The 24,835-nt window shown below is 42.6% G+C and overlaps 1 protein-coding gene across 1 annotated transcript in view; it reads left to right on the top strand.

Annotated features, from left to right (window-relative positions):
- Adamts12 (ADAM metallopeptidase with thrombospondin type 1 motif 12) overlaps nucleotides 1-24,316 on the top strand; it is a 274,458-nt gene extending 250,142 nt beyond the window's left edge. Inside the window, exons 21-24 of the mRNA XM_052743118.1 lie at nucleotides 182-361; nucleotides 4,264-4,407; nucleotides 8,894-9,053; nucleotides 20,414-24,316. Coding sequence (XP_052599078.1) covers nucleotides 182-361; nucleotides 4,264-4,407; nucleotides 8,894-9,053; nucleotides 20,414-20,592 — 663 coding nt within the window. The 3' untranslated portion in view covers nucleotides 20,593-24,316. The remainder of the gene's footprint in view (nucleotides 1-181; nucleotides 362-4,263; nucleotides 4,408-8,893; nucleotides 9,054-20,413) is intronic.
- The last annotated feature ends 519 nt before the right edge of the window (nucleotides 24,317-24,835 follow it).

Here is a 24,835-nt window from a genome sequence, read left to right as displayed (position 1 = left end):
AGTGCACTAAGTAGGAGATCTGCTTATGGTATTGCTTCTCCATAAACACAAAGGAAAACAGGGCACATGCCAACTAGTCATGACCTCTCCATGCTAGGAGCCTGAAGCTTCCCCAGTGATGGAGTGCGGAGTCCGAATGCCAAGGACTTAGTTGTTATCTTTGCTTTTGTTCTCCATTCAGTGCTCCCGAAACTGCAGTGGAGGCTTCAAGATTCGTGAGATTCAGTGCATGGACAGCCAGGACCACCACCGGAGCCTGAGGCCATTTCACTGCCAGTTCCTGGCTGGCCTTCCTCCTCCCCTGAGTATGAGCTGTAACCTGGAGCCTTGTGAAGAATGGCAAGTGGAGCCCTGGAGCCAGGTAATGCACCCAAAAGCGATATACAGCATCCCAGAGACTGAGCATAATAGATCATGAATTGGTGTATTAACAAGGTAATGCACCCAAAAGGTATACACAGCACCCCAGAGACTGAGTATAATAGATCTTGAATTGGTGTATTAACAAGGTAATGCACCCAAAAGGGATACACAGCATCCCAGAGATTGAGTATAATAGATCATGAATTGGTGTGTTAACAAGGTAATGCACCCAAAAGGGATACACAGCATCCCAGAGACTGAGTATAATAGATCATGAATTGGTGTGTTAACAAGGTAATGTACCCAAAAGGGATACACAGCATCCCAGAGACTGAGTATAATAGATCATGAATTGGTGTGTTAACAAGGTAATGCACTCAAAAGGGATACACAGCATCCCAGAGACTGAGTACAATAGATCATGAATTGATGTATTAACGTGAGTCTAGAAGTTGCAGAAGACCACATTGGAATCAAGCAAGAGATTCAGTTCCATTTAGTGACCCAACACAGTACGGGGAAAGCAGCAGGTCAAAACCTTGCAGGAGCTGAAAGATATCCCCTGGGAAAATGATAGGGTGTGGTGTCAGCTATGACAGTGCAGTGTTTTCTTAGAACTTGGCCTCACAATGGATATATTGGGTAATTAGGGACCCTGCTGGGGATAGGAACACAATGAAATGATTCGAAACAGACTACTTTGATGAGCTATTTATAATAGCCTCACACACCTGTCTGAGCCTTCTTCAGTCAGCCTGAGAATAATGATGAGATCCTTCCCACACCATATAATTTGAGATTCATTTCTCAGTTACATACCCAGATGACTGTTTGCACGAATAAAGGAGACTGCGCATGTCTCTTTTGTGAGAGGATTAGCTCTGCTGGATTTTGGTATCCAGACTCAGAAAAAAAGCATGATAGTATCATTTCCCAATAGATAAATGAATCAATAGCTAAAAAACACTCCCAGATACCCATGCACAGTACAAGGATGAAAAGCCAAAACTATAACATACTGTGAGTGTGTCCACAGTGTATTTTATCTATTACCTAGTTTAATTCTCACAATGATATGGGTGGTATGCCTTATTAATTTTATTTCATAGATAAATTTTAACTCAGCAAGGTTGAAAATATATACTTGAGGTTACACAACTAGAAAATAAATGAAGTATTTATTCAAACATGAGGCAGAGTCTAGTGTCTGTGCCTACCCCTCCATGGAACTTGGCTGAGTGAGAGCTGAGCAGAGTGAACTGGGATAGAGAGACTGAAGCATCAACTCCTTTTTAGGAATACCTGCAATGTACCCAGGAAGGGAACAGAGAGGCTCACAGCCTGAAGACACAGAGCATGCAAAGTTGATTCCCCTGGAACTTCCTACTTCACTCTGGGCCACTAACTCATGTTGACTCCTAGGTCAGAACCACTATGTGGTGTTTCCTGGGGTGGTGTGGGACAGTGGGACACTGTCCTCTATTTTCCCTCCTTCCTTTCCTAACTCAACTCTAGAGTAAGTACATGGAGTACCTGTTGCTCCCATGCATGGACCTAGGCCTCCAAGTTCCTCTCGTATGCTAAGCCTAGCATGGACCTGTTCAGGTGAATCTTTCAAATCCTGAAAAAAAATTTTTTTTACAGAGAAGTTGAGATTTCTCGGTCAAGAGAAATAGCATTTCCAGACCATCAGAATTGAGTAGTCAGGGGTCAGGAGTGGTGGCCCATGCCTTTAAGCTCAGTACCTGGGAGGCAGAGGAATGCAAATCTTTGTGAGTTGGAGGACAGCCTGGGCTACATAGTGAGTCACTGGCCTGCCAAGGCTATATAGTGAGACCCTGACACAACAATCCCATAATGATGATCTACCAATCAGGTCTTGTTTATTATGGAAAAGATATTATCTTTGTATTTCCTCAGTATCTGGGGAGCCCCAATATCAACCTATTCCCCAAATGCCTCCTACTACCAACCTTTCTAAATGTCTTTATTCTGAGAAAATCACGAAATTGGAAGACTTCTCTTTGAAGATATGGTGGAGACGAGAACTGTAACTGCTGGAGTGGTTTAGAGATTAGATAACTTTAGATGCTTTCACTGACCAGTCATAATGCTACTCTATCTAATGGCTTGCCATCCTGAGACTATTTGGGGCCCATTTGGGAAATGTCAGCCATCACAGACTAATTAAAGGGCTGATGCATTTTACCTATGCCAACATCTATCTCTACAGCAGTGGTAGTCCAATGTTAGCATGCTTCAAAATCATCTGGTGGGTTTGTCAACATACAGAGGGATAGGATGATCCCCGGATCCAACTGGGGATCTCGGGTGGGAAACTCTGAATCTATAATATCTCTTCTCTATTAAAGGATGCTGATACTGCTAGTCTGAGAACCATCAATCTATAGTAATATTTATCTTCTTTTCCTTCTACTTGATCAAGTGGCCCAGAATCCATCTGCATATACACAGAACCACAAGAACCCAAAGATCAAATTCTACTTTGTTCAAACAGATTGAATAAATGGGGGGGCAGGAATGTAGGTTGATTGAATAAATGGGGGACAGGAACATAGGTTGATTGAATAAATGGGGGCAGGAATATAGGTTGATTGAATAAATGGGGCCAGGAATACAGATTGTTTTTCAAAGCTGGAATTTTCTGAAGACAACATGTTAGGTCTTTTACTGGGCATATGCAGCTAATTGTATATTATTTTCCTGTTTTCTGTGATACAACCATACACATAGTGCCTCATGAGATGGCCTTGGCATTGATAAGACAACCACAGTTTGCTATTGTTGTAACTATGTCATAACTAGGCATTTTCAAAGCGTTCTCACTGTTTTTGCATTACTTTTCAATGATTATTAGTGAATTAATTTCCTCTTAAAAGCATCACACAAATGAGACTATATATCATATGAAATCATTCTGATAATCAACAACCTGACATTTTTAGATGTGTATCCCTAGAGAAATCCACCTTGCTCTCTTGAATATGAGAGCATATTATGAATATTATATTCTTATGGATATCACTATCCATCTATCACTATCTTCAGCAAGCCCATCAATTTTACTAACTAAAAGAAACTTCCATTCTAAAACTTTATGTAGTAGGAAAGGAAGACTATCACATTTTAAAAGGAAGCAAATGATGTGTATTCTCCTAGCAGGGTGACAGAGCTAATCATATATTTTTAAAATTTTCTGCAACGTGATATGCCGTGGCTGGCTGATGCACCATTTTCTAAAGAGAAAGGAGGAGGAGGAGGAGAGGATGGGGGTGGGGGGGGAGGTTGGTGGGAGAAACTGGGAGGTGAGGAGGGAGGGAGGAGAGACTGTGACTGGTCAGGGAAAATTAGTTAATTATTAATTAATAAAAATAAATATAAAAATTATATTTATGTATATAGGTGTTTTGTCTGCCTGTATGTCTATGTACTGTGGGTGCTCCTGGGGCCTGCAGAAACCAGAAGAGGGCATCAGCTCCCCTGGAACCTGAGGTACAGACAGTGTGAGCCACTGTGTGGGTGCTGGGAATCAAACCTGATTCCTCTGGAAGGACAGCCAATGTTTTTAACTGCTGAGCCATCTCTCCAGCCCCATAATCACAAATTTAAAAATCTAAAATTTACATTTTTGTTACCAAAACCTTGTACCAGGTAGCAAAACTGGTAGCATTCTGTCTGTTCTGGGATATTTGATAGGCAGACAATCTTACATCTATTCTGAAAGACCGTTCCTTTTGGGAACATGTGAAGACGTTCCAGGTTCTAATACCCATACTGAGTTCTCCAACACACAGCCACAATGACAGCAAAAAGTCTGCTCCTGTCTTTGAATTCGCCACCACCTGATTTAATTTACTGCCTGTCCATGTTGTGTGTCAGTGTTCTAGGTCCTGTGGAGGCGGTGTTCAGGAGAGAGCAGTCTCTTGCCCGGGCGGCCTCTGTGATTGGACAAAAAGACCTGCGTCCACTGTGCCCTGCAACAGGCACCTTTGCTGCCACTGGGCCACTGGGGAATGGGATCTGGTAAGAGTTGCTTATAGGTGCCTCGTGCTACCTTGGCTTTATGTTTAGTATTTTCGTTACTACTATTATCACTGCAGAGAAATTTTATAGCACATTTTTTTTAATTTCTAAATTTACAGATCTCTTCACATTAAAATTTGTTGCTAAGATTGGGGATTGGAGAATTGAATTAAAAGGGGCACGTTTGATATTATTACAGAGATTGTAATTTTTTGTTTCATATTAATTCTTTGAGATTTTCAGACAATGTATCATGATTCCATTCATTCTCAGCATGTCCCCCAGCTCCTCTCAGATCCAACCCTTCTTCCCCACCTGACCCCCATACTGCATGTTCTCTTTTTACTTTTCTTGAAGACTATCTCACATCAGTACTCATGGTCCTTTGTTATTATCGGATTGCCGACCCCTCCTCTACAGTGTTCCCTGAGCCTTAGAGGCAGAAGTTATGTTCTAATTGTAGTAATTGGAGGCAGGCACCCTACAATCATTTGAGCTCTGCATTTTGTTCAGTTGCAACTTTCTGTAATGATCTCCTTCTACTGAAAAAAAAATGCTTTTCTGTTGAGGGATGAGAGCTATGCTCGTGTGTGGACATAAGGATAAGTACTGAAAAGTAGTTAGAAATTATATTTGTTTAGGAAAGTAACAGCAGTGGGTTCTCATCCAGAGCCCAATGCCTTACCAACTGATATAAATTTATAGTGCCAAACATAGATTCCTTCCTATTGATTAGGTCTTAAGTCCAATTACAAAGCTGTTGGTTACCCCCAGGATATAAGTACCACTATTGTCCTTTCAGAATATCTTCCTATGTTGGTCCACAGGCATTACGTCTGGATAGGACTATTGATTGCTTTTCTCTCTTGTCAACTTGAATAGCTGCTCTGATATGGGGGCTAGTCCTCAGCTAGGAGGCTTCCAGGTCAGATCCAGATATATTCTTCCAAGCCCTCTGTCCAAAGTATGTGATGTGTTCAGCAATAGGATCTTACCTTCTTTTTCTGAAAGGCATCAAGAGCAACAGCAATAGTGTATATTGTTTGAGAGGGTCTCTTGCAGTCCCCTGACTTGAGAGATTTCCCATGGCTAGAACTGAGGTTTTTGTTAGACAGTCTATAGTTTTGAAGGGAACACTGTTACCCCAAGTGGCACAGTTTCAATTATATTATATAGACATATAGGAAGTTTTCTCTGGCCCCGCCTGGCCCCACAGTCCTGTAACCACTTATAAAATAACCACTCAGAGGCTTAATATTATTTACAAACTGTATGGCCATGGCTCAAGCCTTTTGCTAGCTAGCTCCTATATCTTAAATTAACCCTTAACTATTAATCTATGTATTGTCACATGTTTGGTGGCCTTGCCTGCATCCCATTACATGTTGCTCCTTGGGCGGCTGGCTTGCGTCTCCCCAGACTCTGCCTTTCTCTTTCCTGTCTCTCTCCTTTCCCACCTGCCTCTAAGCTGCCTTGTCATAGGCCAAAGCAGCTTATGTATTAACCAACGGGAACAACATATATTTATGGCATACAGAAAGACATCCCCCAGCATAGATATATTTGTGTATTTATTTATTGTATGTCATTTTAGGCAAACATAAAATAATATGATTCCCTATAGCATTTTCAAACATCCTTAATGTTATTCACCCCCTTCCTTCCCTAATCCTCTGGGTTACCCTCCCTCCCTAACTTCCAGGTAAATCTCTCCCAACCATTTTTCCCATTTCCCCCTTCATAGCAACTGTGTCCTGTTTTTTAATTATGCATCAGCATGCATGTGTACAAATGGGTGTGCATGCTTGAGTGCAGTGCCCTGTGGGGGCAGAGGTATGGAATACCCTAGAGCTGGAGTTACAGGAGGTAAGCCACCAGATATGGATGTTGGGCCCTGAACTTGAGTCTTCTGGAAGAGCAGGAAGTACCCATAACAGCTGGATCAATCTCTCTGGCCCATTCACCTTAGATTTAATATTAAATTTGCTTCGGATTTATGGATGTTCACTATACTCACTGGCCTGTAACATGTTTCCATGTGTTTCCCTTTTATTGTTCTTTCCCTGTGTACTACTTCCAGGTCTGCAGAAAGTTGCCTCATAGCTGCTGTGAGTCCATGTTCATTATCTGGAGTTTAGAAGAGACCAAAAAAAATCAAATCCTTGCGAAAGAGAAAAGATCAAATAGCAAAAATATTCCAGAAGCACGAGGCCTAAGGAGAAGTTATTTTGGGCCCCAAGTCCTTGGGTTCACTCTTCTTTTTTTTAGACCAAAATACAGTCTCTTATATCTTGAAGCTTTAGGTTTAGTCTGACTTTGTAAGTATGGACCTTTCTTCTGCCCACAAAGCAGTTTGCCAGATGGCCAGGCTGTTTGACGGAGAAGTAAAGAAAATAATTAATCTGTAACTGAGAGCAGGATTTATTATCCTCCCAAAGTTTATTTGTTGCATAAATAACACTGTCTCGTTAATGATGGGGGAATGGGAAATGAACATTCCCTATCCCATAGAAAAATTCTACCGTTGTTCCGACTTCACGTACCTGAGTTATCTAGGAAGTAGATTAATGATTAATGTGAGAAATCCCAGCCCAGGATGGATGGTGCCACCCCTGGCAGGCAGTCCTCAGTTGTGTAAGAAAGCAAACTGAGCAAGCTGTAGAGAATCCCAGTAAGCATCCTTCCTCCATGGCTTCTGCTTCAGTTCCTTCCTCCAGGTTCCTGCCCTGGCTTCCCTGGATGATGGACTGTAACCTGTAAGCCAAACAAACCCCTCCCTCCCCCAAAACGGTTTTGGTCAGTGTTTACCATGGGAATGGGAAACCAAACTACACTTGGTCTTCATAAAACAATCTTATCTTACAGATGAAGAAAAAGAAAGGAGGGGTAAATTATTAGGATGATAAACAGCTGGAAATCCCAATTCCCCTAAACCCTAGCCCAGGACTCTTTCAGAGTCTGGCTTAATTATTCTCCATCTTTCCTCCTTCTGGCCTTTGTTACGGACTTTTATTGATCCTGAGTATTTTATCTGAGTAGTTATTTCATTGTTTCTTGCCAATACCTGTGGGAGATTTGAGGTGAATTGACTGATCAAAAGTATCTTCAGATTTAGTCACAGAAAACTCTGACTCTCTAATTCAAACATGAGAACTCATGCTGCTCACTATTATGCTTCATGATTTATGTACAGTAAAATAAAATAGATGAGTAGAAATTAAGAAAAAGTACCATATGTTATGTTATCATCTATTTAGGCAGTCTCTGTGAAAAATGAGGTTTTGTTAGTCGTATTCAGAGTTGATTGGTGGTAACCCAGTCTGGAAATTCTCTTATCTAGTATTCTGAGCCTCCAATAATATTTCAAGTGGCAAATGGATTCTTCTAAGCTTAATGACTTTTCCCTTCAGCCCCCTTTGAGCCAGTTAGACAGTGGATATTTGTTGAAAATCACGCTGATTGCTGGGAAGCATGAATAATGGGGGAACGTGGTTCTGTTCTGCTCCGGCAAGACTGAAGTTCAAAGTCCTGTAGCCCCGTTCCTGCCCCATGTACACTATCGTCTTTATTCGGCCCAATGTTCATCCCCTTGGTTTTTCTCTCCAACTTCCCTGTTTCACACTACTCCCATCTTCCTGATAGCTCCATCCCTTCTTCTCACATTTGATCTCTAGCCCCAAATCAGTACTAGACCAGAGAAACCGGAAAACGCCATGGCCTAAACCGTGAGGGGTTCTTCTATTTTCCTTTCAGTTCAGCCTTTCTCCTTCTGTTTCACATCATGCATTCATAATGTCAAGATGAGTGTTTGTCATATATCAATGTCAAAATGAATGTCTGGGTTGAGAGTTTTCATCAGAATCAAGGCTGCGCCCTACAAACCATCTTTCATTCTCTTTCCTCCTTAAAGGTTTGCTCCATCCCACTCACTTTTTCTGTCATCCGGTTTCTTATTCAACTATTGCTCAGCAGGAAGTGTAACCACCAACCACACTCACTTTTGCACCATTCACAATGAAAATTGAATGTCTTTCTGTGTCCGTTACAAGTTGCCGAAAAAGTGACCAACTGGCCCACCTTGATTCAAATACCTTCTCCTGGATGAGTCAAATATGGAAGAATTGGCATGGTCATGTGGTACTTGCTTGGGTATCTGGACCCCAGTAATGTAGCTGTGTGATAAGACCAGCAGGGAATTTTCAAATGTGAGAAAGAGGAACACATTCTGCAGAGAACCCACTAGCACATTAAGCTGAATTCATTCCAACAGCCTCTAGCACAGGGCTTTTCCTAAACTCACATCTTGAGTTGATTTAGATTTTAGCTATGGCAGTGTAGTGTTTTATTACACCTTGATCTCACAATGGGCCTAGCTCCAAAGGGCTCTTGGTAATTCAGACTTTCTCTCAGTTAACTGTGGTGGGGTAAGAGATGCTCCCTTGGTAGTCCTGAGGAGGAACTGTGACTCTTTCTGTCTCTCTTTCAGTGTACCACTTCCTGTGGCGGCGGCTCTCAGAAGAGAACTGTTCATTGTATCCCCTCAGAAAACAGTACGACTGAAGATCCAAACCAGTGCCTCTGTGACCACGAAGTCAGACCCCCAGAATTCCAAAAATGCAACCAGCAAGTCTGTAGGAAGAGTGCTGGTAGGTTCCTGGGTTGCTCAGATGGGGCAAGGCTGTGCTGGGGGAGACGGCTTTGCATGAGTAAGTTACCCTTCGTAAGTCAGCTTGTGAATAGTTTTTTGAACAGAAAGTCTTGATACTGAAGAGGCTAGACAGGAATTATGAGAGCAGATGACGTGATTTAATAAATTCTGATGGATTCCTTGAGGAATTACCACATCTGATTTCCTGTCTCAGAGCATATTTACACTGATGCCATCCCACACAGATAAGAATTACTTTGTTTTTGCAAGGACTGAGAGATATTAGCCTTTCTCAGGAAGCCATCCAGGTACAGAATGATCTATAAATCGAAGTATACTATCTTAGGTCAGGTTACCCAGAAACAAGCTAAGGTGAATATACATTCATTAAGGACATGCTCTCAGGGAAGACAATTAGGGAGTGAGGGAAGCATGACATAAAAGGAAACAGGCATAGCCCAGGTATACAGAGCCCAGCTTGGCCTGCAAGAGAGCTCCTGTATGAGGTATTTACCCAAATGCTGTCTGAGCCCAGAAGGATGTTCACATTCCTGGACTTTCTACTGACTGGCCAAGGGCTACCTTAGAGGAATTGATTTTGCCAGTAGTTAAAGCTCTATGCTAGAGACAAAGGAGTTCTTCTGGTAGCCTGTGAGCAATCTTCCTAAGAGTCAGAGTGTCTTGGCATTAAAGAAGCTGAAAAGGAGAGAAGCTTGGAATTGGGGGGGGGGGGGGGCAAGCATGACATGGCAGTGGGCAGGAGAAGTCCAAAGGGGAGGGGCTGAGCAGTCGACAGTCAGCCCGGTCTGTTCCATTCACTTCACCCTCAAAAGCATCTGGTTTAGGGTTGGGGTGCCTCAGAGGCAGAACACTTACCCACCATGTTCACGGCCATGGGCCAGATCTCCAGCATTACCTAAACACGTATCTGAAAATGTAACATTGGATATAGTCACTTTAATCATTTTAAGTGTGCCACAGGGTAGCCTGGGGAGGTTACCCACGGTATGTTTGTGACACCCAGAGTTGATAGCAGAACCCGGGTCTCCATTTCACTCCTTGCATGTCGCCTATCTTCAGAGGAGAGGGTCTAGCACTGAAAATGGGCAGTAGCTGTTTTCTGTTCCAGAGAGGGAACTTCCCATCTACATAACTTTACGAAGTTATTTAATTCTGAGTTGTGTGTTCTTTGGGGGTATAAAGAGAGAAAACAACTCAAACCTTACGGACTTCTTGTGAAGATTTTAAACATGTATGAAATGTCCTTTAAAATATAAATGCTGAGTTGGGAGAGGCAACTCAGCAGTTTGGAGCGCTTGCTGCTCTTGTAGAGGACCCGGGTTTGGTTTCCAGCACCCACAATGGGTGTCATAGCTACCTGAAACTCTAGTTCCAAGGGATCCAATGTCCTTGTCTGGCTTCCACAGGCTCCTACATGTACACAAGGCACATAAACTCAAGCAGGTACACATACATACACATCAAAATAATAAATACATTCTTATAAAAGACAAATGCTTAATGGCAACATGCACCAGAAATCCACCAGTCAGGGGTAGAAGGGCTAGGATCTAAAGGCCAGCCCAAGCTAGATAATGAGACCCTGTCTCAGAAGACAAGTACCTCATCCTTCTAACAAGTTATTTTATGTCAACGGACTGAAATGTCTTTATCTACAAATGAGTAGATTCAAACACAAGCTTCATGTCCATCTTATTGATATCCTCCGCTCTATTGATTATGGAATCTTTAAATTGAAGACCTGGAGAAGGGCTGGAGAGATGCTCCGTTAGCAGGAGCCCTTGCTGTGCAAACATGAGAGTTTGGATCTAACCTCATTTGGGAGAGCCTGGGGAAGTTTCAAATTCTGGAATACTCGGGACAAAAGCCAGATGACTCTAACTCAAGGATGCAAACTCAAGGAAAGCTAGGACATGACAGAGCTTGAGAGGCAGGCTCAAGCTCCAGTAGTTAAGAGTATGTGGAGCATGCTGGTAGATTTGAACCTCTTCCTCTCTGAGGCAGAAAGGAGCTGTTGAAGTATCCAAAGGAGGGGAGTAAAGGAAATAAGTTATTTCTGGCATGTCCAACAGTGTCATCCTTGTTTAGCTCAAGTTTAAGAAGTCATGTTGGTGAGATTTAATGCATCAGCTTCTGGCATTACTAGAGGATACACTCTTACAGCAAACTCCCTAGTTTGGCTTTTACAATCTCTCTGCCTGTCTTCTACAATGTTCCCTGAGCCTTAGGTGTTTGCCAATGTTGATGGGAAAATCCCATGAAGCCTCAAACATGTGCACCTGAGAAATGCTGGGAGTGGGAGAAATAGTCTTCTCCAGGGAAGAGCACACTGACTGGTTATCCAAATTCAAGTGGTCAGTCAGGAAAACAGACATTGCAAATAACATTATACAGACTGAGCAGGCTATGTTTAGGAATATATCTGTATTTATATATATGCACATATATGTGTGTATATGTGTGTGTGTGTGTGTGTGTGTGTGTGTGTGTGTGTGTGTGTGTGTGTGTAATAACAATCCAAAAAAAAAAAACCCATGAGTTTGAAAGAGAGAAAGGAGGGGTATAAGGAGGTTTTAGAGGGAAGAAAGGGAAGGGAGAATAGTTGTAATTAAAAAACTCAAAAATTTTTTTTTTAGTTAAAGGAAGGAAGGAAGAGAGGAAGAGATTCCAGTAAGGAGTCTGCAGTGTACTCGTGTAAAGGGTACATGGGAATGAACAAGAGAAGTGCAGACAGAAAGAAATAAGAGATCAAGGTGCTATTCTCAAGAGTCTGGAGTTGGTGGCAGGAAGGAGAGAAAAGCCGGTTTCTGCATTTCTTAGCTAGGTGACAGAGATGATGGAGCTATGCATCGGGGTGGGGTTGGGAATGGCTGAAAGTCATGAGTTTGGGCTAGGACATGCTTGTTAAGGACTGTGTGAATCCCTTAGGTGATAGTGGCCTGTGCTTTGTCTACTGTGTAGGTATGGAGGCCAGGAGAAATCAAATCTGGGGTAGAAATCCTGATCCCAGTGTCCTGGGGGATAAATACTAGAAATATAATTATCACCTGTAGCTTCTTTCTGATTTTTGCACCTGAGGGTGCCTTCCATTGTCCTCCCTGGAAATATGACAAGAAACCAGTAAGGACTCATTTCTAGAGCTGCCAGACTCTTAGTCCTCAAAGTATGGTGCCTGGACAAGCTGCATTGGTGTCTGCCAGAAGTTTCCTACAATAGTGGATCTCAGACTCACCTCAAAACTACTGAATCAGACCGTGCGCTGAAACATTCCATGGATGATCCAGGTGCCCATCAGAATTTGAAGGGCATTCTATCATAGATTAGGGAGCCAATTTGGAGATCCTCTTTTGATTTCATCCTATCACTTTCTGTTAAACTGTGCTTTTAAAATGTTGACACTATTGAACCCCACCCAAGATGTGGTTTTTATAAAATGGAAGCAACCGTCTGGTCTACTTCGATCATGCCTGTTATTATGGGTTATCATTAACTATATGTAGATTAACGTGTCCTATTGCTGGACAATAAAATATTCAATAGCCAAAACTGAACTAAACACAAAGATTATATTTTTCATCTTGAAATCTCACACTGAATAGATTGTGACTAACAGTTAGCTGGCAGCTGATGTAAATAACAATGAATGCACTCACCAGTAATTATCAGGACAATAAAAGTTAATTACTAGCTTCATGCCTACTCACAAAGAGGCAGCAGGCAAGAAGAGTTGCAAGAAATTCTTTGACTTAAGGAACCAACCACCTATCCTGACCCCATATATACCAAGAGTCTTTGAAACCAAATTATTCAATACCAATATTCTTGCCAGATAGGCATCACAATAAATACCACCATATCCATCATGTAAGATCTAGTATGAGTTCACACAAGATACATTGCTTTCCTATAGGCCATTCTACTTCTTTTAGGCACCATGTGAATTTTAAAGTTTCTTTGAGATTAATATAATTTTGTAGTTTCCCCCTCCCCTTTCCTCTCTCTAAACCCTCCAAAGTATACCCACTTGCTCTTTCAAATTCACAACCCTCTTTTTTTCTTTAATTGTTGTTACGTGTGTTTGTGTGTATGTGTGTGTGTCTGCATGTGTATATTCCTAAATATATAAATACAACCTGCTCAGTCTGTATAATGTCACTTGCAAGTATATGTTTCCATGGCTGACCACTTGGTATTAGATAACCAATTGGCATGCTCTTCCCTGGGGAAGATTGCAACTCCTGTTCTCAGCATTCCCTGGCTGCCTACAGTTCTTTGTGTAGGGTTGAGTCCACCTTTGCTTTCCCTGTTCATTGTGGGAGAGGAGCTAGAATATTGCAATAGCCAGAGGAACAGGGAGTTAGCTATGAGATTCTGACATCTCCTAGACATACCAGAAGCTACACTCATCCATCGGAATTTTAATAACTTAAATCTAAATTAGAATGACTGTGTTAGATTATAAAACCTTTTAAAACAGGTAAGGTTTGGAGGTTGTTGTTTTTTTAAGCAAAATTATTATATTATTGTTTTCTTGTTTTTTGGTTTTGGTTTTTTTTAGTGCTGGGAATAAACTGAGGGCTTTCTATATTCTAGGCAAATACCCCACAACTATATTTCAGGCCACATTCCAGGGTTTCATTGTAAGCTTTGTTCTTACAGTTCAGTTTGAGCGATGAGGAGTAGGAAAGGTTAAGTAGTAATACAGCAAATAAACATTTGAGTCTGTAAATTTTCCGGTTAACTAGGATTTATTTATTTACTCATTCCACAGCACTGTTGCTCAGAAGATGCTTCTTGCAAGTGCTAAATGCTGTGAGCAAGTTGCCCTGGCATCAGGGAGCTCTCAGCAACATTGAAATTTTCTTTCATGGGAAAAAATACAATTTCATCAACTTAGACCCAGCTGCCTGTAGGAGAACAGGCAGATAATTGTCCTTTTAAATGTCCAAGGATGCTGTTGAATAGACAGAGAAGAACCGAGATCGGCTCTCCAAGCTGCCCCTAATTACAGGCATTGTGTGTACTTGGGGGCTGGGATCCAGTTGGCTGAGGAACAGAAGCCTTCACTGTTTTGCAATACTGAGGAAAACTGGTGTAATTACGCCCTGCCGTGATGTGGGGTTCACTGTCACTGTCTACATGACTTGCTAGACACAGGCCAGGTACAAACCACCAACACAGGCCCTCTGCATCCTCTCTTGTTGCTTCTGGATCTCCTCTCTGGAACAGCAGGACTCCAGAAGTGGGTATGTTTGCAGGACTCTGACAGCCTGGGTTCTCGAGATCAGGCAACATTGCCAGGCTTGAGTAAACCTCTTTAGTCATTAGATATTAACATAATCTGACAGGTGGGCTCCCCGTTTTGAGCAGATTAAACTGTTCTGGGCATGGGACACTTGTCCATGTAAGTTCCTCCCCCAATTCTGAATAATCAGCACAAGAGACTCATTCCCCTGAGGGCAAAGCTTTAGAAGCACTGAGATGACATCATATCCCAGCTACAGGATACTGGGTTACTTACTTAGTTTCTTTGGAGCCTTCAGGTTTCAAAAAGGAAGAACATTATTGTTCATCCCATGTTTGGGTAGTAATGATGAGACTCTATGGGTGTAGCTTCTGATATTACTAGGAGATATAATCTCACAGTAAACTCCCCGATCTTCCAGCTCTTCCAAAATGTTCCCTGAGCCTTAGGTATGTGAGCATTTTGTCGACGCATCCAATGGGACTGGGCTCCACAGTTCTGCATTTTGATTGGTCGTGGTTTTCTGTAAAGGTCTCTCTCTGTTGCAAAGAGCAGTTTCTTTGACTAGGGATGAAGCCTACACTTATTGTGTTTATAAGGACAAATGTTTATACCTTGTCTTGTCAGGGGTTCTGCTGGTTTAGTAATTAGTGGTTGTAGATTTTCCTCTGATAGCCATGATTTCACTAACACTGAGTAGTTAGCCAGGTTTCCAGTACCACACACAGCTTCCCTCTTGTTGAGCAGGTTCTTAAATTGAACAGACATGCCGAAGTGGACATGGAAAAACTAGTGGGCACTTAAACTGCAAACTTAATGTGGGGGGGGGCTTCCAGAGACTCTTCAGATCACCACAGACACCGCCTCACTAAGGTCATACTAGCCTTCAGTAGAAAAGGCCCACACACCATTCAGTTCAGCAAGTGACACAGTAGTAACACAGGTTTGGAGACTGAGCTGGAAAGGATCTGTGTGAACCAGCAGGGCCCAAAGAAGCTTTGTGAAAAGCCAGGCTGCCGGCCAAGCCCTTCCATTTCCTCTGTCTTCTCCATTGATCATAGCAACTCCAGAGAACTCTTATTAAGAATGTGTAGCAAAAAGCTCCCCAACATGTACGTTTTCCACTTACATCCTGTGAGGACTTTAGATGCTAAGAAATTTGGGAAGTCATGTAGCATCTGGGCTTCCATGCTGGACTCTGTTCCAGAAACAGACACATTACTTGTTATAAAGCAGCAGCCCATGGATGTACAGTCCAGCCCCCATGGAGAATGCCCACGACACTGGTGAGCACATGGAAGATGCTAGAAGGGATAGCGTACAGTACTGATACTCAAAGCAATCATGGACTCCCTTACTGGAACTTTAGAAAATGTAAACAAATTCTTTATGTCTTTTAGGAGAGACAGATTTTTAGTAATATGCTTAAATCAGTAGAAGCTGAGGAAGAAAAGATTCAAGAATAAAGACAGATTTGGGGGTCAAAGATCATTATATGTTCCTTATTCCTAAGTGTGCTTCAAATAAAACAGGATTCTCAACGAAGCCCTCTAAATCAACTTGTGCAAAGCTGATATGAATTCACAGAAACTGAGGCGATATGCCCTGGGCCTACACAGGTCTGCACCAGCACATACACTATGCACCAGCACGGGTCCTCAGTGTACTTAGTATGGCTTCCAGTGTAGTATTTTTATGGGATTCCTGAGTGTGTGAACGAGTGGGTCTCTGACTCTCTTTGTGTCTTCTCTTGGGCTTTTTTCCTTCTGTTGGTTTTTCCTGTCAAACTTCGATGTGATAGTTTTTATTTTATCTTATTATCTTTTATTTTGTTATATTTTACAAAAACCAGGATTCACAAAGCTGGTAGAAAAAGCTTTTTTTTTTTTTTCAAATAAACACAGGGCAGTCAGCAAATAATTTCTAAGGAAATAAAAAGCATGTATGCCTCTGTAATCTGAAGGTGAAAAACCAGAGCAGTGAAAAGTACAGATTCAGAGTCAAGCAGACATTACTAATTTCAAGCTGCTGACTTTCTGCTTACACAGGACAATGCACCACTAGCTGTTAGTGGAAACATTTTTCTTCAAGACTATTGACATTTTAGAGTTCCTTGGAAAGAAAAAAGAAAAGAGGTGTCCAGGGCTACCAGAGCACTCAAGCAAAGTCTGAAATAATTTCACTTTCTCAAAGAAAAAATTGGACCTCGTTGAATTTCTAGAAGTGAACTCCTAGAACTAGTACTGTACTGTAGTATGTGGGCCAATGTGTTTGGAAAATCACTTGGAGAAGTGTGTATGTAAAAGCTGGGATCGGGGGCACGTGCTATAATCCTAGCACTGGGAAGCTGATTACAAGTTCAAGGCCAGTAAACCTTGTCGAAAGAAAAGGAGAGACACAACAGAATTGTATGTATGGATGACCTTTGTATAATCTATTCTAATTTTTCTGAGCATGTGAGAAAAGCAAGACAAAGAAAATTAAGTCCTTATCTGAAGCTCAGGAACAAGAATTAGAATTTGGGTAATAGTTCCGTAGGGACAGTGGAAGGCAGTATTTGTTCATGTCTCATGTCTTCATCTATATAGTTTTAGATGGTGGAGAAGACACTGTGTATCCATATCCCCCTCTCTACTGAGCAGTGCTCAGGAAACATGGAGATTAGCTGACTGGTTGCTGGGCACTCTAAACAGGGCGATAATGAGTTCTAAAGTCAACGCTGCCTGCTGCAGACCTGGCCGTGCCACTTATCCAGTTAGATGACACCTTACAAGTTCTTAGCTGCTAGAGACTATTTTTCTCACTTGTGAAATGGGGAGAATGTTTAGTTGATGTAGATGAAAAGAAGGAAAGTACTGTGGGATGGTCTTTATGTCAAATGTGTTGCTGATTGGTCAATAAATAAATCACTGATTGGCCCGTGGCCAGGCAGGAAGTATAGGCGGGACAAGGAGGAGAATAGAGCTGGGAAGTGGAAGGCTCAGGGAAGAGACACTGCCAGCCGCCATCAGGATAAGGAAGATGTAAAGTACCGGTAAGCCACAAGCCACGTGGCAAGGTATAGATTAATAGAAATGGATTAATTTAAGCTGTAAGAACAGTTAACAAGAAGCCTGCCACGGCCATACAGTTTGTAACCAATATAAGTCTCTGTGTTTACTTGATCGGGTTTGAGCGGCTTGGGACTGGCGGGTGAGAGATTTGTCCAGACTGTGGGCCAGGCAGGAAAACTCTAGCAACAAATGGCGCCCAACGTGGGGCAAGAGTTTCCACCTAAAAACTGAGAAAAAGGATTCTAAAACGGAGCTAAAAACAGTTCCTAATTGTCTCTCTCAAATGAGCGGCAGCTGCCGGTTTGAGCTACTGGCGGGTTCCTAGTGTGCGCGCTCGACCTGCCGCCATATGGCGGGAATGAGGCCTCTGCAAGTGGCACATTAAGCTACATTGTGGATTTAGCCTTTGCTAGTACAAAACAAAAAAAGAGGTTTCTGGGCTACACGCTGCTTGGATAAAAGCATAGACCCACGATGGCTCCCAGAGCTGGCGGTAAGCATACCGCCGCCATGTTGGGAAGCTGAGGTGGGCGGAGCCAGCAGCCACAGCACCAGCGCCGTTTCAGGCTTAGAAGGCTGCAGTTCAAAGCAATAGGCTCAAGCTAATATAAAAAAATAAGCCACGTAAAGATGGCTACCACACAAAAAATCTGGATTATGTTCTCTTTGATATTTGTAACTAAAAAAAAACATTTGATTACAAAAGCTGTTGAGTTATGCCAAAATGTATATTTTAAAGGTACCTTGACTTCAAAATTTGGATATAAGGATATGTTGCTTTGGAAAGGAGATTCTGCTTTTGTTCCCACAGAAAGCCAGAGGCTATGGATTTGTTCCAGATTAAGACACATCAGGTTTGACCAGCCAAGACCCCCTGAAAGGTCTCCGATGACACCATGGCCCAGATGATCCAACATCCAGAACCGTTTCAAAGCAACTGGCTCAGACGATACAACCTCATGGACTACTCCATAATCCTAAAATATTCTTTGTGTCCCCATAAGATACAGCGCCCCCCTCCAGCAGGAAGTAGTAAGAGAAGCTACGCCCAAATTCCCAAATATACCAAGTTGACTTTGGAGATGTGTAAAGGTTAAAACCTTCCTTTTTAAGAAAAGAAAAGGGGAAGTACTGTGGGATGGTCTTTATGTCAAATGTGTTGCTGATTGGTCAATAAATAAATCACTGATTGGCCCGTGGCCAGGCAGGAAGTATAGGCGGGACAAGGAGGAGAATAGAGCTGGGAAGTGGAAGGCTCAGGGAAGAGACACTGCCAGCCGCCATCAGGATAAGGAAGATGTAAAGTACCGGTAAGCCACAAGCCACGTGGCAAGGTATAGATTAATAGAAATGGATTAATTTAAGCTGTAAGAACAGTTAACAAGAAGCCTGCCACGGCCATACAGTTTGTAACCAATATAAGTCTCTGTGTTTACTTGATCGGGTTTGAGCGGCTTGGGACTGGCGGGTGAGAGATTTGTCCAGACTGTGGGCCAGGCAGGAAAACTCTAGCAACAGGAAAGGGTGTAAAACGCTGTTTGCAACTGTTGCCCTGACGATGCTGCATGGAGAACACCTCTTCTCACAGTTTACAACTGTAGTCCTTCTTTTCTCTCAGTATCAGTAGGTCGTTCAACGCCCTGTTGATTTAGACGGGCTTTGGGTCCTCCTGGCTGCAAGTGTAGACTGTACATAGGCCTGCTTCAGTGTCTCTCAGCCCCTTTGTCTGGTAGCTATGTGAACAAGATTCTTACCGGGACAGGCTCATACACCCAGTGGCCCTCTAGGAATCTTATTTACTAACGTCTCTAAGCAAGTCTAGAGTTGACCCAAAAGCAAAGAGTGAGCGGGTATCCTTTGCCCACCAGGCAGCCATGGCACAATGGGAATGCCTAACTTGACCACACAGGAATGACGTCAGTTTTACACAAATGCTCTACAATGTCTGATACTTGATAGTTTGTTCAATACCTACTATTCTGAATTGCCGTGGTCCTTTCTTGGTAGATACAAAAAGTATTACATTAATAGAAGTTGTGCCTTTTCCCCTACAAAGGATAGTCTTTGGCTGTCTTAAAACGACATTTTTACTAATTCCTTGAGAATTTCATATAATGTGTTTTGAACATTTTTACCCTCTCTCCCCCAGCTCCTCCCACATCAGCTTCTCCACACTCCCACCCCTTCCCACCCCAGATCTGAGTCTTCTTTCTTCCTTCTTCTCTGTTGAGTCTGATGTGTGTTTTCCCAACTGTCACCGTCAGCGCAGCGAAAGCTAAAACTTGGGGGTCTCTCTGACAGAGAAGAGCTGAGAGACACACACACTCTCTCTGGGTTCCTTTCACTGAGAAAAGAGACCAGTTCTGCCTTCTAGTTTGGTGTACTGAAGAAAGGGCAGAGCAGGGGTTACCAGGAGTGTCATCTAGAACTTTAGAGGTCGTATGTGCTTAGAGCTACCCGAGCATACTGCCCCCCAAAGCTGCACCTGCAGGCATTTTCCTTCTGGCCGTCAGACTGCCCACAAATTGCCCTTGAATTTAACTTTGCCCTTGATGAAAGCCTCAGCGGCCAACTGTTTGTCTAGTCTTGGGTGTGGGAATCTGCCCTATCATGTGGCCAAACGATGGGGGCTCACATTGTGAATGAAAACTGACTCGCTGGAAGCTATCAAGATCAATAGCTCCTTGGCTGACAGTGAGATTTCATGCCCATTTCCTGTCTCTAGTCTGGGTCTTGTTTTTGTTTTTGTTTTTCTGGCTTAAGCTTCCACAGGTCCTGTGTATGCTGTTACAGTGCTGTGAGCTCGAATGTGTAATTATAGAAGCAATTTCCTTCGTGTTTTCCATCACCTCTGCCTCCTACAACCTTTCTCCCTCCTCTTCCTCACATATCCCTGAGCTTTGTGCGGAGGGGTGTTAGATGTATGACCTGTTTAGGGCTGAGTACCTCACAGCCTCTCATTCTCCATGTAACGACCAGGGGAGGATCTCTGTTGATTGGCACAGTCCATTTATTTCTTATTATTTTCTTCTGCCACAGATTTAACGTGCACGAAGGACAGGCTTTCAACCAGCTTCTGCCAGACGCTAAAATCCATGAAGAAATGCTCTGTGCCCTCAGTGAGAGCACAGTGCTGCCTCTCATGCCCGCAGACACAGAGCATCCACACCCAAAGGCAAAGAAAACAGCAGGTGCTCCAAAATCATGGCACCCTCTAGGTTCAGAAAGAAGCCGTCATCACCAACCTCCAAAGCCTGCGGCTCGAGAACATGGTCCAGAAGGCCGCTTCATTACCATTTCACTTTACACATGCTAGGTTCAACTATAGATCACAACGAAACAAAATGCAATGTGTTTGTCTAGCTGCAAAATGTTCCTCATAGAAAGCTTGGTGCTAGCTGCTCCCTGATGGGAAGACAAAGTAAGTATGTGAGAGAATTCTGAAGCAGCTGAGATGAGTGCCTGGGGAAAGAACCCGATTAGGCAAGTCTGTGAAAAAAGATGTCTTTTCCCCTTTAAAGATTAAAAATAGAGAACAGCTTTTTTCCAAACTACCTCAAGAATATCAAGAAACAGCCACACTTACCCAGGGAACAGAGAATCTTTTTAATTTGTCTTCAAGAATATATCCTCCTTGGCTTCCTTGGGTAGCCCCGGGGGCAGTTTTTAGGAACATTTATTCACTAGTCAATAAGGACGGGAAGAGAAGGCTAGCTGACCCTCAGTCTCCCCTCCATCCCTGCAGGACTTCACAACTGGAAGTCTAAAATCTTGGGACAGACCACGGAGGTTCGGGACTAAGGACACACAGACGTCGATGCAGCCCGAGGGGATTAGCCCAATGATGCAGAAGGTCATCTCTAACTTCAGTTCAGTTTCTATTAAAAAGGCAAATGAGCACAGATCAACCTCTTGCTAGCAGAAGAAAGAAAATGTGGCCTTTGTTCTTTGAATTGTCCTGGCTTTGTCAATTCCGTCACACAACAGATGAATGTCCCTGCCTACCATTCTCTCTCCTGTCCTGCCTCTATCTGGGTCAGGACCTCAGGTCCAATCATCATCTTCAGCCCAGAAGGATTATATACGAAACTTCTATAACCAGGGTGCTGGCTCTCAACTCACCCTATCTCTCCTGAGAGAAAAAGTGAAGTTATAAAGGTTAAACCACTTCAAAGAATCAGGTAAATTGTACTGTCTAAGAATTTAGTAGAAATGTATACTTTAGTTAGAAGGAAAAAAAATTCTAAGAACTGGGAGAGATGATCTAGTTAGTGTACCCATTAGTGACTTTTAAAAGTCTTTTGCCTCTAGAGATATAGAACTGGGGCAGAATTCATATTTAGCATGTGCAAGGCTGTAAGTTTGATCTCTAGCGACACACATGCATGCATATATTTGTACACACAGATCAAAAACAAAGGCTAGTTTACTTTGTGGAGACCAGGCAAGTCAAGAGGATCCAGATCACTGAGATAAAAGTCAGAATGCTTATTCCAGCCATTGCCCCCTACTGAAGGCAGAGTAGGCTGTGATCTCAAACTCAGAGCAAATCTCCAGGCGAGCCTGTGAACTGAAGCTAGACAGGAAGAATGGGTGTGTGGAGAGATGTAAGCCCCAGAGAGAGACCCCAGAATGAGCTCTTGAGAGGAGGCAGTGTGTGCCTGCCTGTGATGGACTGCATAGTTGTAGGCATATGCACCAATATACATCATCTTCACTCTGGAATACAGTACCCCATAACTCCCTGTAGTTACCTGTCTGTTCAGCAGAATGGTGCTATTGAACCTGGTGCTAATACCCAGATGTTGGCAGAGCTAACAGAGCTAGTAGTCATATGAATGGCTAAGCAAATAAGAACTTCCAGATAGACATCTTCGGCTTTGTGTGAGATGGTGTTGCTGGCCAATGCCAGTTTCATTTGCTCTGAGACCATGAACACAACATTATATATTATGTGCTTTTAATTTTTTTTTTTTTTTTTTTTTGCTCTCTGAGACAGAATTTCTGTGGGTAGCCCTGGCTATAGACAGGCTGGCCTCCAACTCACAGAGATCCTCTGCCTCCCGAATGCTGGGATTAAAGTGTGCACTGCCACCGCCCGGTACTTCTAAACTCTTTATCAAGCCACTCGTGTGCATTATTCTGATCAGTTCCTGTGGAAAACAAAGCACTGGGCTTTGGATAAGATTCAAGGTATACCAGAAACAGGAGAAAGTACATATTTGCTGAAGCCAGGGAATTTATGTGTAGTTAAGCATACTTTCTTGTATCCTATCTTTAAATATAAACGTTGCTGGTCAATGACAAACTCTGGTGAAACAGCAATTTCAGAGAAATACTTACATTATTCTGGGAGTGGGAGGAATGGAGAGGTAGAGGAGAATCTGACTTTTTCTAATGAGAAAATTTGCAAAGACTAGTAGTCTAGGCTTTCAGAGGGATTAATTTAGTAAGCCATGTGAATTTAGCTTAATCTGGTACTGTTCTAGCACAGGGTAAAAGTACATGACATCAGAGTCCTGGGTGTGACCAGGCTTAGAAAACTCAGGAACAAACCTGGATTCCTACTGACCTCAACAAACTAAACTAGGCCAGATTTCCCAATGCAAAAATAAATAAATAAATAAACCATGTCATTTGTTGCCCGTGTGGTGGAGAACATAAAAAGCCTTGTGGAGAGGGTCTGGCCAGGTGCTCCATTCTAGATTTTTCTCCAGTTCCTCAAACACAGGAAATAGACCTCTGATCACACATCATGGACATCCCTTTCCTCTATCATAGTGAGACTGTTCTATGGCACGTGGCATTTGTGTTTGCTGTAGGACTCATCAGTCAGCTGCTTGGCTGTGGGTTATTGGAACACCATAGATCCTTGGTGCTTGAAATGCTAGAAGAACCTTGAATATCAGGATGACTGTGATAGCAAGAACTGGATAGTGTCTTCACAGGATCAAATATGAGGCCTTGATACTTTTCACCCATGTCCTCCTTCAGTAACACCTTGAAGGTATGAGTAAGAAGTTCAGCAAGAGACACTGGATTATACATTTACCATGAGCCAGAGAGGTCCACCACAGGACCTTGTGCTTAAATACATCATGTTGGGTTTACATTGCTTTTCAGAGTGGTAGACTTAGCCCTTCTCCAAAAAGTAATAGGCTATTTAATTCTTGAACATCAAAAACAGTATTGTGCCATAAGAGAACAATGTTCCTGGAAACTTCATAGTGAATACTTTATTCAAGTCGTGAATCATATCCTGTAACAAATGATTGCTTTCTTGTGTAGGGTTAACTGTTCAGTCATAGGTTTTCTTAAACAAGAACACACACACCTCCTTCTGCTCTCCTGAGACAGGCATGTCTCCACTGGCATTCCATTGCAATGCTTTCAGAGAGTCTGTTTTGAACAAGCTCCATTAAGAATCTGAAGCACAAATTGGATGGATTATATTATTTCAGACCCTAACTTCCCTTCTAGCTAGCTGAAGTTCTCTGAAAGCTACATATTGCAAACCAAAGAGAATACAAGTCTTAGCTTTTCTCCTTTCTCACTTCAAGATGAAGCTCTGGAACAGCCTGACTGGTGCTCAATTCACAGTGATCTGCACTCCCAGGGAAAGGCCACATGTCATGAGCTTCCTGGTGCTATAATCTATCCAATAGATTTGATATACTCTTGTTGCTAATTCAAATATTTTTAATTCAAGTATTTTTATTTTATGTCACTAAAAATGTGATGGGGGAAATGTCTTTCTACCTATCATTGTCCTCCAAAATGGTGATATGACACACATGGGTAACTCATTGCTTCCTCTGTGTTCCTGTGCTCCCTCACCAGCTGACTCCTCCGCTCCTTATGTACCAGATGAGTACCTCTGTATTAAAATCAGATAGTAATCACAGCTTGTCTTTGTGTGGCATTAATAAACGGCCAAACTCATTGATGTTTCCTTGTGATTCATTTATTCCCACTGTGAGGCTTTCACCACCCACCGCAGTGTTACCATGGAGTTTAGCAACCGGAAAAAGTTGCTACCAATTTCCCCCTCCTACAGTCCTCCTAGATTCCCTCCTCCCAGATGCCTAGACAAGTACATTACTCAATGAGTCATACCCCAGGTGAGTAGAGCATAAGTTTCTTCTCACGAATGTGCAATGACTTAGTTAGGGTTTCTATTACTGTAAAGAGACACCATGACCATGGCAACTCTTATAAGGAAAACATTTAATTGGGGCTGGCTTACAGTTTCAGAGGTTTGGTCCATGATCATGGTGGGAAGCATGGCAGCACGCAGGCAGACATGGTTCTCAAGAGGTAGCTGAGTGTTCTACATCCAGATCAGCAGGCAGGAGGAAAAGAGAGAGAGACTGAGTCTAGCATGAGCATCTGAAACCTCAAAGCCCATCCCTAGTGACACACTTCCTCCCACAAAGTCACACCTACTGCAAGAAGTTCACA

The sequence above is a fragment of the Peromyscus californicus genome, unplaced genomic scaffold (genome assembly GCF_007827085.1).
Source record: "Peromyscus californicus insignis strain IS unplaced genomic scaffold, ASM782708v3 Scaffold_18__1_contigs__length_77618521, whole genome shotgun sequence".
NCBI lineage: Eukaryota > Metazoa > Chordata > Mammalia > Rodentia > Cricetidae > Peromyscus > Peromyscus californicus.
Note: the sequence above shows the minus strand (reverse complement) of the source record. Positions and strands in the feature narration are given on the sequence as shown.